At 36.1% G+C, this 16796-nt stretch overlaps 4 protein-coding genes across 4 annotated transcripts in view; 2 read left to right on the top strand and 2 right to left on the bottom strand.

The window, feature by feature from the left end:
- The window catches only part of slam (slow as molasses), a 78367-nt gene that overhangs the window by 7622 nt on the left and 53949 nt on the right, over nucleotides 1–16796 (top strand). The gene's annotated exons all lie outside the window — the stretch shown is intronic.
- On the bottom strand, nucleotides 38–1713 carry LOC115563716 (uncharacterized). Its single transcript, XM_030387143.2, has 3 exons — nucleotides 1258–1713; nucleotides 1026–1194; nucleotides 38–959 (listed from the first exon to the last, which is right to left on the bottom strand). Exons 1-3 carry the CDS (start codon nucleotides 1629–1631, stop codon nucleotides 228–230), a joined length of 1275 nt encoding a protein of 424 aa, XP_030243003.1. The 5' UTR covers nucleotides 1632–1713; the 3' UTR covers nucleotides 38–227.
- LOC149091740 (uncharacterized) lies at nucleotides 11569–12336 on the bottom strand. The gene has a single exon (XM_089258267.1). The coding sequence runs from the start codon at nucleotides 12274–12276 to the stop codon at nucleotides 11707–11709; it is 570 nt and encodes a 189-aa protein (XP_089114393.1). The 5' UTR covers nucleotides 12277–12336; the 3' UTR covers nucleotides 11569–11706.
- LOC149091739 (uncharacterized) lies at nucleotides 14224–14962 on the top strand. Its single transcript, XM_089258314.1, has one exon. It carries the CDS (start codon nucleotides 14289–14291, stop codon nucleotides 14856–14858), a length of 570 nt encoding a protein of 189 aa, XP_089114440.1. The 5' UTR covers nucleotides 14224–14288; the 3' UTR covers nucleotides 14859–14962.

Here is a 16796-nt window from a genome sequence, read left to right as displayed (position 1 = left end):
ACTAAACACGCGTAACTGAATGAAAAAGTCCATTAGATTCATTTGAGTAGCGCAGCTACGTTAGATCACTTTAATTGAACTCTGGTCTATAAAAAGCTAAATCAAGTATGACATAAGAATAAACCCTTCAGACATACAGTTGGGCAGGCCGCAGCGAAGGCGTCTCTACAGCCATCTAAGCTCATCATTCAGGTGGTTGAACCTTTCATGCCAATTAGAGCCTTTGTCTAATAGTCATTGAAGACGCCCAGCTCTTCGGCTCTCTTCAGCGACCATTTGTGATGATCGTTAAGGAACTTTTGCGAGAAAATGGTTTCCAATTGTTTTTGCTTAAAGCTCTCATCCTGCATGTTCTCAATACTGTTGTCCTTGGACAGGTCCTTTGGCATTGTGATGATGGGCAGAAAACCAAATAGGGCAAAGATACCATAGGTCTCCCGACTGCGCAGCTCCCACAGCAAGTCCTCATAGCTGGGTATTTCATCGTAGCGCGCGTATTCCAAGGCATCGCGGAAGGATTGGTAATAGACCTTGATGAGATCATCGCGCCGCTGCTGCAGCAGCTCCAATTTGACGCTCGAGTTCAAAAAGAAATTCAAATCACAGGCCGGACTGCCGTAGAAACTGAGCTGAAAGTCCACGAATATGACGCGTGTGGGTCGCTCCGGTTGCGTCTCATCGTCGTAGGCGTACATGAAGTTGTTTGTCCACAGATCACCATGGTTGAGCACCACATAACGATCGCCGGGCTTCGGCTTCGCTGCGGCCACACAAACCGCTTTGAAGTTATCCGAAAAACGCTGCAAGTGCTCACTGATCTTTTCATAGCCCGGCCATGTGGATGCAACTTTGATGAGGCCCTTCAGGAAGCCACCAAACATATTCTCAAATATTTCCGATTGCATTAGCGTGGCCTCGCTCAGCATGCCGCCATGATATTGCTTGACGATTTCCGGATCCTGCATGGGAATCAAAATAATTCATTAAATGAAGTCTTTCAGTATTCAAGTTGAAGTATTCATTACCTTCTTGGCCAAGACCATGGAGGTGGCATGCAGTTTGCCCAGCTGTTGTAAAATCAGTGAGGCATGATCCCAATCCAAGCTCGTTCCACACGCTGCCAATTTGAAGCCATCGACTTTCAGATCGTTGAAGACAATCGTCTGCATGGGCGTCTTTACAGAATAATAATATCTGTAATAGATTTTCCATTAGTTTTTCCTTTCACTATAGACTTTTCACTTTTAATCAACTCACTTGGCACCGAATCGATCGCCATTGGTAAGCACTTCCAGGCGTGGCAGTATATCCGTATAGGTCTGCTTCTCTTTAATGAACACCTTGACGTCCTCCAAGAACTTTGTCTCCTCCGTAATTGGAATTGTTTTCACAATCAGCGAGAGCTGCTCACTCTCTTCCGACTCTGTGGCGTTCAGGGAACGTGCGAACTTCAACAGCACCCGATAAATGGCCGAACAGTAATTGTCACCCGGATTACTGCCCCATTCGAAACTGATCTCGTGCAATTTGATTGCAGATTCGCGCAAACCGTCCTCGAGTGCATCCACAAAGAATCCTTCGTTTAGGTACTCGGGCACTGATATGTTCTCCACATTCTTTATAACCACCATATTCGTTATTTTATTTTATTTTATTTTTTATTTTTTGGCCAACTGTCGCGACGAGTTTTCAACTGCGACTGCTTGCCTATAACCTAGGCACACGACATTATATACTGATAAATTTGGTGAGGGCTTTTTTAGTCGCGGGTTTTCGCACTAATGGGACTCTCTCTCTCTCTCTCTCTCACTCTCCCTCTTCAACTGTGGTGTCATCATACATAAATCAAGAGTACAATGAGGCAAAAGTAGGAGAAAATGAAGGATATTAAAAAATTAATTAAGGGTTACGTATATATAAAAATTAAACAATATAAATATAAATAAGACAATAAAAGTATAAAGATTAGTTTTATTTGATATAAAAAACTGTGTATATATTATTATATACATATAAATTTTATATAGCCACAAAAGAAATTTTAGAGATGAGTTACTCTTAAAGGCAATTTTAAACCAAAATATATTTATTAAATAAAATCATACATATACAAAAAAATTAATATATAAATTAATTAATTAAAAATGTAAAAAAAAATAATAATAAAATAAAATGTAAAAAAAAATAAAAAAAAAAATTTTTTTTAAATGCCAATAAACTAAAAATATGAAGAAAAAAATTTTTTTTTAAGTAAATTCAATTTAAATGGAAACAAAATTAAATAATATAAAAACTGATTTAACACATACATATTGATTACATTTTTTTGTTAGCTTTCGACAACTAAAAAAAAAAAAGCACACACACAAAAACTAATTCAGGTCTAAATTTTAAAATAGTTTTAATTATTTATTTATTTAATTAAAGTGTCCCATATAAATAAATAAATAATAAAAATTCTTTTACAAATTTTAAATAGGAATTAACTTTGCAATTTTCCAAGTCTAAAATCATTATATTAAAATTAATTGAAAACTTTCTTTAGTACATCTTACTGTAAGCATTAATATTTCATATAATTTCCTATTATTTTTGTGTCAATGTGCTTTCAATGATGTCACAAACTAGTTTTTTGCAAATTTCAGGTCTGATTTCGAGAGTATTATCAATTTAGATTTAAGTCAAGTCATGATTGTTTATTTACATACTCTAGCTTTGGCTGAAATAATTGTACCTAACATATTTAGCAGACTTCACTAAAAGAATATATTTGCCAAAAAAAAAAAAAAAAATGTGGCGTTAGACAGTTTATTTGTTTTGCAGCTATTGTTGGTTAAATTTGTTGAGCATACAAGATATGAATATACGAGATATGCATACACATATGCATATGTATGTATGTATGTACAATATGTGAATAACAAATATCAGACAAAAGCAGTAAGACACGGGATGGTAGTACGAATACAATTTAAGTTTATGCACGTTTTATTTACTTATACAATTTTATATTAATTTTATAGTAGGATGTATGCATATGTCGGGAAGAGTATATAAGCATTCGTTGCCGAAGCAAGTTCTGTGTTCATTTTGATAGCCAAAATCAGAACTTTAGACGAGATCGAGAGACTTTTGTCGTATCTATGTGATTAGCAGCAATGTGTTATTTGTTAATCTACGCGTGTGTATTAACAAATATATACTTGGCATATATGTATATAGAGACACACGTTTGGTCTACTCACATAATTAAAGAATGTCAAACGGGTTAACCAGACAGACACTAACAAATATAAACACTACATGTATATCGGATGTAGATAAATCTATAGATTTTTTTTCTGTCAGTCGGCTCTTATCTGTTCAGCCGCATGAGTAGTCAAAATCAGTTTTAGTAGTCTTCATTATGGATTTATTTGTGTGTGAGGAACGTGGCAAATTTGATGTTTGATTAGGTCGCTTTATTGTGGAACACAATTTATTTTGAGTATGATAGGTGAACAAGTAAGATAGCGAACACACCTTTTGCTTAGATTAGAAATTGCACGAAAAAGTTAAAGATAACCACTTTTAATAAAGACCAGTTAAAATATATTCTTAATATTCACACAAGCGTTAGAGTTTGATTTTATATACAGTTCATAAACAATAACATGACAAATGCATTTCGCAGCTCAATTGCTTACATTAATTTTATTGCTTTACCTAGAAGAGCTAAAATCCCAATTGGCTTAGCTGCTCCACAAACCCCCTTTGAAAAAATGTAGCCAAGACAAGCTCCCTCGTAGGTTGGCTGGGAAATTCCGGCTACACCATTTCCTTCCTTCTTTTCACAGGATATTTATAGAACAAAAAACCCAAAAGCCGTGTCACCAAACAAGGGTATGATTTTCATCCCTATTAACCTGATTTTCGGAGTTTTGTCTAAGCTAAGCTAAGGTAAAAATACTAGTGTAACAAAAACCCTGCCAAGCAAAGGCATTTTAATAATTTGTAACAATTTGTATAAAATCCCAATTGGTTTAGCTGCTCCACAAACCCCCTGTGAAAAAATTTAGCAAAGACAAGCTCCCTCTAAATCATTTCCTTCCATTTTTTGCACAGGATATTTATGCAGCAAAAAACATAAAAACCGTGCCACCAAACAAGGGTATGATTTGCATCCCTATTAACCTGATTTTCGGAGTTTTGTCTAACCGAAGCAAAGGTACCATTGTAAAAATACCTTGCCAAACAAAGGCATTTTATATCTTAGGTATAAAGTACTACTTTTTTGCAAAATATTCTCAAATGCCTTTGTGACACTTCTGCCTTGTTTATAATGGTAAATTTGATAAAGGAAACTTGGATTTGTTAAATACCGATTTTGTATTTATTTTTGTCTCTTTCGTATGTGATCTAAAAATTTATAGATTAAAAAAATTGCGTTATGTGATTTAAAAAAATAAGCTTAAATACTTCTATACACATATTTTATTCGATTGATCAGACTTATTATATTTGTGTTTATAATTTTTTTAATTTCTATTTATTTGTTTTTTTATTTAGACATTTGGATATGTCTATTCTAATTTTAATATTATAATATGTTAGAAAAAAATGTATTTTGATCTATATCGATCTACAAATCTTTTATAATTTTCTTTGTGATAGTGATATCTATTTTAAAGAGAAAACTTAAAATTTTTATTTTAAAATTGTTATCAATAGTATGTTTTAATTTGATTTATTTACGTTTATTTTCTTGTCATTCAGACTTTGATTGCTTTCAATAGGAAAATAATGTCTGTTATTGTTTTATTTATTTAAATTATTGTTAGCATACTAAAATTTTAAATTCAAATAAATTTCTTATTTTTATGTATGAATCTTCTATGTGATATAATTAAAAGTACAATTTTGTATTCTACATTTTGCATAGGCAGTAAAACTGTAAGAAGAGAATTGCTAGAAATCTCTATCTATTCGTTATGAAACCATGTTTGACATCTCTTAATATAGTTCTTAACCATGCCACAATTTCGCCGCCTCTTCTACTCGTCTTGATGGCTGTTCGACTCCATCGAGATGCTGCGGTAAAAAATATGGTATAAAACAGCAAACATAACTAGTTGCGGCAACTCTCGAGCTTCCCATTTTTTGTAGCTCTGCCTTACGATGCGCATCACCAGTTGCTTTTTTGGCGCGGCCAGGCAGGCGGGCAGGCAGGGAGGCTGGCAGGAGTCGGGGCAGCGCGCTGTATGAAAGGCCAGTTGGCCATGTTTGCTATGCTTGGTGCTTTGCCTTTGAGTTGCTCACGGGCAAATACACACACACACAGATACTCACCCGTACATAGATGAGTGCATGTCACGTGTTTTTGCAGTTCATGACGGCTTAATTAAGTCGTATGTTAGTTTTTCTACGTTTCCTTTATTTTCTGTTTCGTTTGTTGCCTTTCGCATCTCGAGCCGCGAGTGCTGCGTCGAGCTTTTCGCATTGCATAAATTTTGCATTACACGTTAAACGAAATGCATTAATAAACAACGGCGTTTAAATGCGCGATTTCACACAAATTAGGGACGAAGCCACGGTTGTCTGGCCACGCCAGCCGGCAGGCTGATCCACCCAACCCGAGCGCTCCGCTAACCCGTTGAGCATCAACCACATTTGAGACACCCGTCCGGCGCACCTCCTCCCGCGGTCCTTTGAACGGCGCTGATGTATGCGATTTTAATCGTACGCTCAGACACAAACATGATGCGAGTCCCAAACACATGCCCGAAAAACCAAAAATCCATGGCAACCCCACGACGGTACGGAACGGGATGGAACAAAACATAATAGGGTGCGCGCGTTCCTCTTGGTGAGACCCAATTGGGCTGCAGACAGTGCTGAATAAATGACCATAATCAAACACTTTACGCCTGAAAGCGTGCCCGCCACGCCATCCCCAGCCCCCTAAATGCCATGCTATTCTCTTGCCCACGCATTGAAGAAAGCCTGGCTGGCCTAAGCTTCCTGCGCCTGGCTTTAGACTCGGCTCTTTTCTATCTGTGTGCATCAAAGTAGCCGTCGCCGGTGGCCAAATTTAATTAGTACCCTCCAATCGAGTTCGTAGTTAGGCATCAGCTTCGAATAGGGTATTCTGTGCTGGTCAAGCCATTGGCGAAGCTGACACTGAAGCGATTTGCATATACAATTTTTTTTCACCATTTTGATGTAATTTCATAATAATATTGTATAGTTAAAAGTAAAAGTATAACTTACTTGATAAGCTAGTTTAATTATATATATAGTTTTTATATCTATATTATCCATATAAATTTTTTGATAATATTTAAAATTATGATGTCAAGATTATTATGCATATTATTTACGTATTTTTTTATATTTACATATAGTATTTATTTACATATAGTAAATATGGTATTATTGAACAAAAAATTTATATTAATATTAAAGAACTTTTGTTTATATTATATTATATTAAATTTAATATTCTTTTATATCTTCTAAATATATACATATTTTAGAATTAATAATAATACAAAATAAATACAAATTAATAATAATACAAAATATTTTATTCATACTTTTTTTTTTAATTTATTTAATATATAGTTGCTTGATTCCATTTGAATAATAGGTAATTAATTAAATTATTTATTTAAAAAAAAAAGTTAAATAAAAATGAATGGTTAAAGTTGCGTGCTTTAACTTTTGGAATTTCAAATTAATGCAATATTACTTTTGATTTGATTTATAGAAATATATACATATATACATATATGTATATATATTTTTCAATTGTCTTACTATTAAACAATTTTATTTTGTTTATATTTTTAAGCCTTACATATTCTTAATATAAATGTAATCTAATATAATAAATATTTATATTTATATGAAATACAGAAGTATATTAAAAACAGAAATAAATTTTGTACTAGTGTATATTTTTTGAAAGTTATTAAACATTCTAACAAATGATGTACGGGTAAAACTAATGAAATCATTAATACATTGAACTTGTTTAGGGCAGGGCAGGTCTTGAGCGGGGTCGCGCTGAGTCACTTACGCAGATTAAGAGACTTTTTGGGCCAGTCATCTGGCAATTTTGTTGAAAATTTTCTGTATGTAGGTCTGTTAGTGCCCCATTTTAGAGATCTTGAAGCTTTTATCCTTTATCTCCAGTTCTCGTGCATGAAGGAGCTGCAATGGTCTTCCTCACTGCCGTTGAAGCATCAAGTTCATATAGCAATACAATATGAATAAAAACAATGTCTATTAAAGCTTGAATCGAGATTATATAAATAATATATGAATTTATGCTATATAGTACATTTTTTTAATTAATTATACAATATATTATATCAAAAATTAAAAGCTAACAAATATACATTAAGAATATATATATTTATAAGAATTGAGTCATCTACTGATACATTGAAGTTTGATACACTCCTTGAATACATTTCAAAGTTCTTTCAGCTCTACTTGCCGTAGATTAATAATAATGGAAGAGAGCATACAGCATTCACTGCGCGTCAATTGGCTAAGATGCTTCTTTTGTTTGGCTACTGTTAAATTAAACTTCATTTGCACGTAACGCAAGGGGGCTGCAGCAGCACCTTTTGCACCACCGCACCACCACACCACCGCACCACCCGCTGTGCATTGAGTGTGCCGGCAATGCCTGCTGCCTGCTGCCCTTTAATCACAGTTGGCGCAAATCAAACACAAACAAATGCCATCATCATAGTCGAATGGGGCTGCCCGGCAGGAGGCGGCACTAGTGGGGCTTTGGCGCTTGGTTTTCATTTGTGTCTGTTGGCAAAACTGTTGCATACCGTTAGACGACGGCGTTGGACAGTCGCATGCCTAGCATACTTTTTAGCAGCGTGCCCGAGCGCATGAATAATTGATTTCCATTGCCCAAATGCTGTTTCTCTCTCACACTCTCACTCTCAACTCTCTCTCTCTCTCTCTCTTTCTGTCTCTCTCTCTATTTATCTCTGTTTTTCTCTCTCCTTCGCTCAGCTGCTCACACTGCTCGCCGTCTCGTATTCATTTGTCAGTTGTTTCCTCCCGCTCCGAAATGAGCGTCAGTTTATTTGTCTGTTTGTCTGTTTGTTTGTTTGTTGGTTGCGTTGGTTTGGTTTGGTTTGGTTGTTTATTTGTTTGTCGCTGTCGTCGCATGCAACATATTTTCGTTCGCCCCTTGCATAATTCGCTTCCGCTCCCTTCCATATTCCACAGCCACCCACAAAAGCTTCGTATTGTTTTTTGTCCAGCCAGCCAGCCAGTCGGCCAGCCAGTCGCTTATCAGTTTATTTTTGTTCATACCATTTGCGTGCTACTGTCGCTGATCCGTCACTCCCTCTGCCCTCGACTGCCCCTCTGCTGGACACTCTTATTGGCATATGTTTCGGTCTGGTCGCGTGTTCGCTCTTAATCCTGGCCAACGCATTACGTTGCCATGACTCGCCCGCCCTCGGCTGATGGACTGGACTGGCCTGGCCTGGCCTGGCTTAACTTTAGACCACACACACACACATGGATATATACACCAAAATTTTTTGCTCATTTATGAACAAAGTATTTGCTCGCTTTTTCAGGCAATTCAATTGCAGCTTATTTTCTATATATATATACATACATATATTATTAGATATACATACATATATTTCTATATATATATATTTATATGCGATTATTCCATTTGAATGTATTTTAATGCATTTCCTTGCCGCCTGCCATATGTTATTAGCACTAATTCGTGCCGTTCTGGGCATTATTTGTGCTTGAACTGTATTATTGTTGTCATTCTGTTATATAGTCTAGCTATTCAGTTTAATTAGAATGCTGGCCTTGAGTACTTGATTGCTGACAGCCCTACAAATGGGTATTTATCATGTTTGCCTATCTCACATTTCTATCAAAAATTTTCTAGTCAGAGCATAACAATCTTGATAGAAATCAGAAATAGTTAAACATGTTAAATGTTGGTGTTATCTTAGCTTGAACAATATATATATTCAATTATAAATTCGCATTTATAATAGATATTCTGCAAATTTCAATAAAATCATTATTATATATATATATATATATATATATATATATATATATATATATATATATATATATATATATATTATATATATGCGTTTTTTTTAGTTTAAGTTAAAAAATTAATAAAGTAGATTTATATTCAATTTGGGTATAAACTTAATTGTGATTCTTACTCTTATTTGTATTTTATAAAATTTTAGCAATTTATTTATTAATTTTCATCATGGTATTCAGTTTTGATTCAAAGCAAGCAAGGCAATCATATAATATATATATATATTCGTTCCGAATCGATTCGGCTCTGTGTCTGTGTTTGTATATACTATATATACGAATTGAGAAGCTTTAAGTGTCAGCGAATATAAATAATATAAATCACACATTAAATTTTCGATCCTTCTTGCTTGTCAGATTAAGTTGGCCTATTTTATTATCTATATATTTTCTGTTAAGTTTTTAAAATGCAACAGAACAAAATACTGTCAACATAATTTTTGATTTTAAAAACCCTAGTATGCGCACTTCCTTATTCTAAAATTCGTCACATATATATATATATACACAAAAAAGAGTTCGAGCGCAATGACAGAGTATGCTGACTGGTATAACTGAGCCAAGAGTTTCTGCTAAGCGGCTGACCGATAAAGCTCTTTGTTGATTTCTGTTAAAGGTAAATATTATTTTTCAAACTGAATCAATTTTTCCTTGCCTTCATTGTCGTTGTACCTTGTGCGATTGATCATTACAATCACTTTCATTATCCATAAATAGTTTTGGAATTTTAATAATAAAACCTGAAACTCACTTGACTTACATAAAAATAATAAATAAAAATATATAAATATATAAATATTATTAAATATACTTAAATAAAAATATAAAAATATTTTTAAATAAATAAATAAAAATAGAAATCAAATACAATAAACTTAATGATAAATATAGTAATTATATATTTTTATTAAAAATATTTTAACTGCATATTATTCGATTTGTCATTTAATAAATATAATTAAAATTTGATTTTATATTTAAGCCATTTACCTTTAAAAATTCACTCCAGTTTAAAGAAGTTCTGCTATCTAAACGGTCATCAATTTTTTTTAAATCTACTATTTCAACAATTTTGGTTGCTGTTCGACAATTGCTTTTGGTTGTCTCCAGCTTTTCTGCTGGATCCGTGCAGCGAGCCTTGCCCCATCCTCTAAGCACACTTCAGTGTCGTTGTCAGAACTCGTTTCGCTTTCACTGAATTGAGCGGCAGAGCTATCGGGACAGATTTCTTTGGTGCTTGCTATCAATGTCTGGACTATCAACTCACCATTTTGTCAAGCTGTGATAAATGCGCGAGCATTGGCTGCCCGGGTGAGTGCGAGCACTGCAAGGACTGCGCTGACCCGAACGACACGCTGGGCAGCAATAAATGTCAGATGGCAATTAAGTCAAGGTATACATGTGTGCGTGTTTGTGTGTGTGTGTTTGTGCCTGTCTGTGGCACATGGAACAGCCAGTTCTCCTTCATTTAACAGGGGTAGTAAGGAAATATCCCAAATGACGTCACAGCTGTGAGGGGTGCGAACATTCCATGACTTCCAGTGAGCATGGCTCTCAGCTCTCTCTCTCTCCCTCTAGCTCTCTCAAATGTTTTCCATTTGTTTTGGGATATTTTTGTTTTGCGCTTTGCGCGGCAAATTCTATGAAGGCAAATCCTGTGGCGTTAGTCCCTTAGTCCATTGGGGGTTTCTCAATGGCTGCGGCTGGCGTTAAACTCGAGACGTTGGCAGGTGCGCTCGTGTGTGTGTGTGTGTGTATGTGGGAGAGTTAAGTGTGACGCTGGCTTAATGGAAACTGAAACACCAGTTGATTGCCAGGCGGTGTTGCATTTCAGCTTGCCCTGCCTCCTGCCGCCTCTCGCCTGCCGCCTGTCTTTTGGCATATTGTATATTGCATGTGGTCTCTGTGGCAAGCAGCGGCAGTGCATGCTAGTGGGGGCGGCTTGTTGCAAATGCTTCTGGCTCGAGTTTCTTATGGCCAACAGTTTTGACAAGCCAATATTAATGCGCAACCCTAGACGAGGCAGGGCACGGTAACTGCCCTCCATTTCTTTCTATATTAACCCTTAATTATGTCCGCATCTCGCTGGAGATCAAATTGTAATTAACATGCGATTTGAATTTGACATTTCAAGCTGTCACAAATTAAAGATTTGTGAATATTTTAGCGATTATACAGTTGAATGGGAATGTGAAATGCAGATAGGAGATAGGTCTATGAACACGATTGAAATATATTGAGCTTAGTTTATAGGTTTAAATTGATAATAATATAAAAAAATTAATAATAGCTAAAGTTTAAGCACTTGACTTCAAACTTAAACTAACATCTGAAAATTAGAGATTCATTTAATCAAAATTATTATCAAAAACACATATAAACTAATAATAGCTATAGTGACAGTTACTCATTCCTCATATGCCCACAAAAATGACCAATTATACTACATTTGTAAAATTAATAATATATTTTATTTTATTTACTTTTATTGCAACATTTACAAGTTCTAATTATATTGTCTTTCATCAATTTAATTTAATAATTACAGCTCCTTTTGGAGTAAGCGTCTTCATTTGCAATATTATAGCTGATTGTTCAATTGATTTGTGCTTCGAATGGTGCCCATGCTACAGGAATATGCTTTCGCACTAGGACTTCGTATTTGCTGAGCTGTCTCATGGGCGAATTCTCGTAGCGAATGAAGCAAGCCCTTTGCGACAGATACAGGGTGCCAATGAAAATTCCACCATCAGTTCGGCCACGGCAGACGTAGACGCGCTCGTTTGCAGCATTTGTGCCCACGGATACAGCATTCCTCTCCAAGAATCCATCGAAGCTGCGCACCCAGTCATAGCTGACCGTCTCATTGGACACCAATAGCTGGTAGGAGGTGGCCTGATTTGCGAGCGTGTCTGTGTTGAAGGTAGCATTTCCAGTTTCGGCCCTAACACGTGCTGGTAGAATCGAGCTCGAGTAAGCCAGGCGTCCCACAAAGTTCTCATAGCCATATGAATCATAGCCGCCCAGGACGGCGTTTTCGGGGAAAGGCTTTGTCTTATCCGAAAGGACCCATCTATCCGTGTTGTCGTAGACTCCGCACTGAATCGAGCCCAGCAACTGGGCAACAATGAGTGCACAAGCGACGAGTTTCGTTGAGGAATACATGGTTAATACTGTTCGATAACTGATCGAAGACTGTTGTGGAGACTGAGGGAAGACTCGGCTCTTATATACTGGCGATTAGCATTACAGGGAATCACTTGCCAGGTGTTCGTGCTAGTGGAAGCCCCTTTGAAATTTCGATAAGATAATATACCAAGTTCAGTTCTTGAATTCGTCATTACTAAATTGTTGAATTAGAATGCTGCACGTTTCGTAGAATCGATAAGAAATAATCTATAGTTAAAATATATTTGATACGTTTTGAATAAAAGGCACTTAGTACATTATGTAACTTGTTTCTCAGGCAGATCGCTTCTGTAAGAGATTAGTCATTCGTTTCAATGCACGGTTTTATTGAAAGTGGAAAGTATCTGTATTAACTGCATACATTTAGAATCATATTCTCTTTACGTATATTTTTATATATTTATTGGAGACCTGAATTTCTGTATATTTCATATAGACTAAATAATGAATAATCAGAAAGGGAATGCAATGAAATAAATAACTAGCTTTGATAAGGAAATTTCGTATATTATATATATTTGAAATCCATCATCGGTATAAGAAAAGTCGTTTTAAGAGGATCCGACTGTATTTATATTCTTGATTAGGACGATAGATCTGTTTATCACTTTTTTTGAAGATCGAATTCCATTCCATTAATGAGAAACTAATGACTGCTTTTGTTGACATTTGAATGAGTAGAAATTTAAAACAATTGTAATTACAAACAGTAATAGTAACAGCTTTCGCATTTTGTCGTGTATGCATATCAGAAAGTTTAGTTCAGTGTATACCCTAGTTGGGCACACTCCTACAGATAGTTTCTAACTTTTCTTTACATAGTTTCCCATAATCCAAAGCCCAGTGAACTTTCGTTAACCAGAAAATAAGTATATCAGAAAGGCTCTAAAATATCTCTAACATGTAGCTCAGAGTCCTTGCAGACACACACACACACACATATGTATGTATGTATGTAGCTGCCGAACCACAAAAGACAATACAGAGATGCAGAGCGTGAAAGCGTTGAGCAGGAGTGTTGCGGTTCGACTTATGGCTTTGACTTACGCTTGACAGTTGCCCGGCTACCGTGGTTTCTACTCGCACACCTGCTCATCTGCTCATCTGCTCACCTGTCAACTGGAACTTCGCCTCTGTGAGGTTTTTGAGCCACTTTCGGTCGCAGCCGCAGCACACGAAACAAATGTTTATGACACATTTTACACATGAGTTTGGGTGCGCTTTCTGCGCACTTTGCCAGGGGTTAAAATATCTTTAGCTGCTGTGCTTTCTAAGCACCTTTAGCTCTACTCGGAATCAAAAATTAACATTTTAATAATAATTATTAATATAATAACATAATATTTAAAAATACAAAAAAAAAAAAGTAATAATCTGGGAGAAAACTGAGCCTTTTAATAGGTATATGCATTTATTCTTATACAAAAGAAAAAAATAAAAAATGAATAAAAATATAAAATAAGTGCAATTTATAGGAATTTTTAGAGTAATTTATGTCAAAAATAAAATAGAGAATCTTGGTACGATATTAATATTAATTTTATTAAATATTCATATATTATAGAAGCGCAAAATCGACATAGCTTGTCACCCTGATCAAGAATATATATTCTTAATGGGTTCTGATAGGCCATCTTCTGCCTGTTACATACATTCGAACAAACTTGATTAAGAATATAATGATGCAATACTAATTTACTATAATCGCGAGAAAGTAGTAAATGCTTTAAATTTAGCATTAAACAGCATTCAAAACATAATTTTTATCAATTCCATGAAACGTGCAGCATTCTAATCCAACAATTTAGTAGTGACGAATTCAAGAACTGAACTTGGTATATTATCTTATCGAAATTTCAAAGGGGCTTCCACTAGTTACACTTAGATTTATGATACGAGCACACTTATGCCAATCGCCAGTATATAAGAGCCGAGTCTTCCCTCAGTCTCCACAACAGTCTTCGATCAGTTATCGAACAGTATTAACCATGTATTCCTCAACGAAACTCGTCGCTTGTGCACTCATTGTTGCCCAGTTGCTGGGCTCGATTCAGTGCGGAGACTACGACAACACGGACAGATGGGTCCTTTCGGATAAGACAAAGCCTTTCCCCGAAAACGCCGTCCTGGGCGGCTATGATTCATACGGCTATGAGAACTTCGTAGGACGCGTGAGTTACTCGAGGTCGATTCTGCCAGCACGTGTTAGGGCCGAAACTGGAAATGCTACCTTCAACACAGACACGTTCGCAACTCAGTCCGCCTCCTACCAGCTATTGGTGTCCAATGAGACGGTCAGCTATGACTGGGTGCGCAGCTTCGATGGATTCTTGGAGAAGAATGCTGTATCCGTGGGCACAAGTTATGACAACGAGCGCGTCTACGTCTGCCGTGGCCGAACTGATGGTGGAATTTTCATTGGCACCCTGTATCTGTCGCAAAGGGCTTGCTTCATTCGCTACGAGAATTCGCCCATGAGACAGCTCAGCAAATACGAAGTCCTAGTGCGAAAGCATATTCCTGTAGCATGGGCGCCATTTGAGGCTCAAATCAACTAATGACGAATGAAGACGATCGGTCTATTTATAGATTATAAATACTTGGGCTCTGTAAATTTTCTAATAAAGGAAGTTATTTATTCGACTATCGCAGCATTATAATACTTTGCTAGTTAGTGGGAGGGGCAACTGGAATAAGGATTAACACCCAACTGGTTAAACAATGACTGGGCAAACGCGAAAGAGTTTTTGTTTTTGACTTCAATTTCATTTTTTGCGCCTTTGCATACGGTCTTTTTGCAGTAAGCTAACACGACTAATTAAAAGCACTTTGTAGACTTTGCCAGGCAGACACATTTATTAGTGAGACGCAGCTGCAAAGACTTTTATAAAGCGCACAGCGTTGCGAGCCTGCGAAAGTTGAGCCTTTTGGCAAATGCCGACCGCTAAAGATGTGTGCACTGCTATGGGCGGGCTTTGGGGCGTATAAGAACAAAAAACCGCAGAGCCAAACTTCATTAAAAATGCACACGGAAGCTGCTAAAAAGCCGCCAACATCGTTTGAATAAAGTTACGGCAGCCTCTTTTGTATGTGGGCGTGACTGAGTCAGTGTCTGTGCGTCTGTGTTCCATATGATGTCTTTAATATATGAAGTCATTAGATGCAGTTTTCTAGCACCTGAGCCAGATGGGTGCTGCCTCCAGTCCTCGAGGCAGCCAGCGATTTGGCAGTTGTGCAACATGGCTGTAATCGTCCCAATGCCCAGAAAATCGAGGCCATTCGGTTTGACAGCTGCCAGACGATAATGCCCGGGCCAAGCGTGGGACAAGCGTGGGCCAAGCCAGCAGAGGCCAAGGCAAACGTTTTCTAATTTTCCACGCCATTAAATCAGAGACTTTTGCGCCATGCAATGCCAGCTGCCAGTAGCATCGTGACATGCAACGTCGGCATGTCTGAAGGGCGGCCAAAATAGTTGCAGCCGGCTTTAGAGTGAAGCCAGAGTTAGCGCAGTCGAAATAAATGTCTAGCTACTTAAATACTAAATAAGTTACAATCGAAATCAATCGAATTGAAATTGAAATTGATATCAGAGCTTATGCTTGACAGCACAGCAGCTGAAAAATTTACAGTTGAACTGAGCTACAACAGCTGTGAGTCCTACAACAAAAATCCCATGAATATCTAATATCCATTTGCATTATCATAATATAACTCTGAAAGCCATCTAAAATCTATTTACATAAATAAACATAAATCCCATTTTAACTCTCTATAAACATAATTTTCTTTTAAGCATATTTCGCCATGCAGGAAGTTCATTGTTTGGCACTAAAACCGCGACTAGGGCTTATTTTCTGCTTTGCTACAAAAAACATAACAAAAGTGCGAAATAAGAGTGACAGACTAAGCGATACCCTAAGCTAACTGATTTAACTAACAATAAATTACATTTGTTAATGATTGTCATGATTATAATAAAAATGTGACTTAAATAGACATCACAGGAAAAGTTCATAAAGTTATTATTATCATTGTGATAAGTAAATTATTAACAAAGTAATAATAAATAATAAAAAATAATGAATATAAATTATTCATCATGATCATTATTATGGTATTATGATCATTATCTTTTTTCCATATAAAAATTATATATGTATATATAAAGCCGATTATTATTATTATTATTCTCATCATAATTGTAATATATTGGGTTTTGATTCCATTTTGATTATTGTATGAATAACAATTTGTAAATGACAATTTATATATAGAATATTGTTAATAGTCGAATGTCTATACATACGAATTAATACGAATCATCATTAACATATCAATCATTATCTTATCACTATAATTATTATTTAAGCAAACTTAACCTTTCAACTATTATAATGCTGTGCCTAAAATATATTTAGCTATTTAATTACCAACACCACAGAGTAGAAGAATATTAGCACTGCGCTGCACTCCACGACTGACCAGCAGGGACTCGG

This window comes from Drosophila navojoa, chromosome 3 (genome assembly GCF_054131105.1).
Source record: "Drosophila navojoa isolate 15081-1374.11 chromosome 3, UAZ_NAV_1.0, whole genome shotgun sequence".
Lineage (NCBI taxonomy): Eukaryota > Metazoa > Arthropoda > Insecta > Diptera > Drosophilidae > Drosophila > Drosophila navojoa.
The sequence above is the reverse complement of the archived record's forward strand: the minus strand, read 5'-3'. Positions and strand labels throughout refer to the sequence as shown.